Consider the following 3,050-nt stretch of genomic DNA (forward strand, 5'->3'; position numbering starts at 1 on the left):
GTCTCCAGACTGATTAGCAAGTGAAACCTTGAAAGCTCGCGAGATCAGGATGGTATCACGAGGCTAGGAAAGTACTGCCCTATAAGACAGACTGAGCTCTGACATTTAACAAGATGACACAAAAAGTCTCAGTTTATTTTTATTCTTTTTATTAAGATCTGAGGGCAGAGGAGGACAAATGGAACATCTTAAAAAATGACTTTTATAGAGATTTTATACAAATAAAGCATTTATTTAAATTGTAGAAAACAAACGATTGTTGTTTTTCAGTTACTTTGTTCACCATGAACAGATTTTTTCAGCTTTGTTATCGATCAGGTAAAACTTCATCGGTCATTAGACACGCTAACGCTACAGATGTTCCCAACTTGGCAAACGGATTGGACACCTCATTATGTTAAGATCGTTGTCTGGGCAACCACAATGTTTTACATCATGTGGCAACGTTCAGCCAATAAAAAAATCAACTAGTTTTAAAAAGGCAAGAGATTTTTATTTTAAGTTCAGGAAAACAGAGTTCTGATCATTATTTTCTGAGCTGTGGCGACACAACTAATAAACACATGCATCGATACAAAATGTCAACATTGGATTTTATATTGTAGTACTTGCAGCTTTTACCACAAACGACAGCAGCCAAGGCATTCTCTCTGTTGCAAGGAAAAGAACAGAGCAGCTTAACGGCCAGATCAAGCGTCTGACTTCAAAGCGCACCAAGTTGATGCATTGGACGTCTTTTTGATGCTCAGAAAGTGTTTGATGTGAATGGAGCGTAGTGCTACAGTCTCCTCCTACCTCCATATTGGCAGCAATCCCCATAGCAACCTGGGATTTTTCTTACTTTTTAAACTTAATAATACTGTATAACAATTCGGCCACCCAGAAATTATCCACTATAGCTGTAACAGTATGACGTAGATGTACTTCTCTATAATTTGCAAGAAGCTGGACCCTCTGGGGACGGTGGCAGAGATAAGGATACTTTAAAAACTGCTAGACATTATTAGCAAACTGTCTTCACCATTCAGAGGAGCCTGATCAGTGGGAGATTGCTCCTCCTCTCCAAATGCGGGACCAACAGACTGCTGAACTACTTTACTCCACAAGCCTTCCTCACGTGGGGGAAGGAGAAGGTGATAGGAAGAGGCACAAGAGTCTGCTCCCCCCTCCTTGGACATCTTATGCAAAACATTATCTATTGTCTCTCATGTGCAATATTCTTCTCTCTCACTGGGCAATAACACATGCCAACTACTGTGTAGCCTCTGTAATTTATTTCTACTTATTCACAAAGTCAGTAGTCAGTATTCTGCAGTAAAAGTGCAATAATCCAAGTCAACTACTGTTTAGTCTTTCCTTAGCTCTCTACTGTGCAGATATTTTTATATCTAAGGGTAACATACTCCAGGATATTACAACTTTTTTTGTTTTTTATGCTTTTTTTGTACTATATGCACTCTTTTTATATTATCTGTTGTATTTTTATCTTTAATGGAATCTTGCTTTAAATCTTTGTACTCTATATAAGCTATATAAGTTGAGTCTAAGTCAATTTATTGCATTTTTGCATCTATTTACAAAATCAGAGAAAAGTTTTTTGATGTTAAAACTAGATTGGTTCTGGACATTAGCATTAGACTGTAAAGAATGTCTGCCTCTCCCAGTTTGGCCTCCCAGGTGTGCCACAGCTGTTTCCGTCGTCAGGCCAATCTACACCGATGCGCTCAGTGCCGGTTTGCTCATTACTGCGACCGGACCTGCCAGACGGCGGGCTGGGATGATCACAAGCAGGAATGTGCGGCCATCAGGAAGTCTGGCTCGGTTCCTAATGAGAACGTTCGGTAAGAAGTTCCAGAGCTTCCTGCAGCAGGACGGATCATGATTGGTTTAAAACCACTCTGGGAGTTTTTGGCACAGAGAAGCTGATGACCAGAACCTTGTTTTCTACTCTTCTTCCTTCCAGTCTGGCAGCTCGCCTGTTGTGGCGCAGAAATAGAGACCAGGGTTTGGCCTCAGACAGCCAGCTGGTGCCAGTAGATCAGCTGCAGGACCACCTCACGGATCTGCCTGCAGGGGAGCTGGAGAAGCTGGAACTGGACGTGCGTAACTTCCTGAGATTCTGGTCCTGTGGAACCAAGCAGCACCCTTCCGAATACATCAGCCACATCTTCGGGATTGTCAGTAAAACCTCCTCAGAAGTGAAATTTGCTCTGGTTCTGCAGGGTTCTCTGAACTCTCTATGTGTCTCTGCAGATTAAATTTAATGGGCTGACCCTGCAGGATCAAAGAGGGCAGGAGTCTGTTGGTTTGGGACTTTTTCCCAATCTGAGTCTCGTTAACCATGACTGCTGGCCCAACTGCACTGCCACCCTCAACCACGGAAAGTAGGTGATTTCTCTTCCCTTCACGGTATAAAAGCGGTATCATAATTCTTCTGATCTGCAGTGATTAAGAAAGAAATGATCAGAAACCTTCACATATTGATGTTTACTTTGGGGAGGTTTCAGGAGAACTTTGAAGAAGATCAGAAGGAGTCAACCTGGATCTAGAGCACAATTCTGCTCTCTCTACCCTCTGACTCCATTTTCATCTAACTCAGTAGTTCTAATTTGTATTCTATAGCCACATACCCTTCACCATCCTTCCAAATAAAAAATAAGACCACCTTTATCTTCAATAAACATGTAGAAATGAAGAGGAAATAGTTAGTAATCTGCTGTATAAGTATGTCAGAGGTAGTAGACTGTGGTGAGGTGTGAGTAACAGATGATCTCTGAGCCCCTTCCTGGTTTTAGTGGTGATGAACAGGTTAACAGAAGAGAACAGGACAGATTCGCTGTTGGCAAAAGCAAAGAGTTTGCAGACGACATTGTTAAATATGGGAGGAAACCAGAGGGAACCTTGCATAGCCAACCAGACTGACTCAACACAAGCGATTCAACACACAGCTTATCAGTGTGGGCAGGTTTAAAGTCGTAGGTTTAAATATAAAATCATTCTTACTTAAACATGTATATAAATGTATTCTTTTATCATTTATATATATATAT

The 3,050-nt window shown here is 41.2% G+C and overlaps 1 protein-coding gene across 1 annotated transcript in view; it reads left to right on the top strand.

The window, feature by feature from the left end:
• Positions 1-3,050, top strand: part of smyd1 (SET and MYND domain containing 1) — a 9,843-nt gene that overhangs the window by 1,696 nt on the left and 5,097 nt on the right. Inside the window, exons 2-4 of the mRNA XM_015389267.1 lie at positions 1,665-1,841; positions 1,964-2,177; positions 2,254-2,384. Coding sequence (XP_015244753.1) covers positions 1,665-1,841; positions 1,964-2,177; positions 2,254-2,384 — 522 coding nt within the window. The remainder of the gene's footprint in view (positions 1-1,664; positions 1,842-1,963; positions 2,178-2,253; positions 2,385-3,050) is intronic.

This window comes from Cyprinodon variegatus, unplaced genomic scaffold (genome assembly GCF_000732505.1).
Source record: "Cyprinodon variegatus isolate N-32 unplaced genomic scaffold, C_variegatus-1.0 Scaffold453, whole genome shotgun sequence".
In the NCBI taxonomy this organism is placed as follows: Eukaryota; Metazoa; Chordata; class Actinopteri; order Cyprinodontiformes; family Cyprinodontidae; genus Cyprinodon; species Cyprinodon variegatus.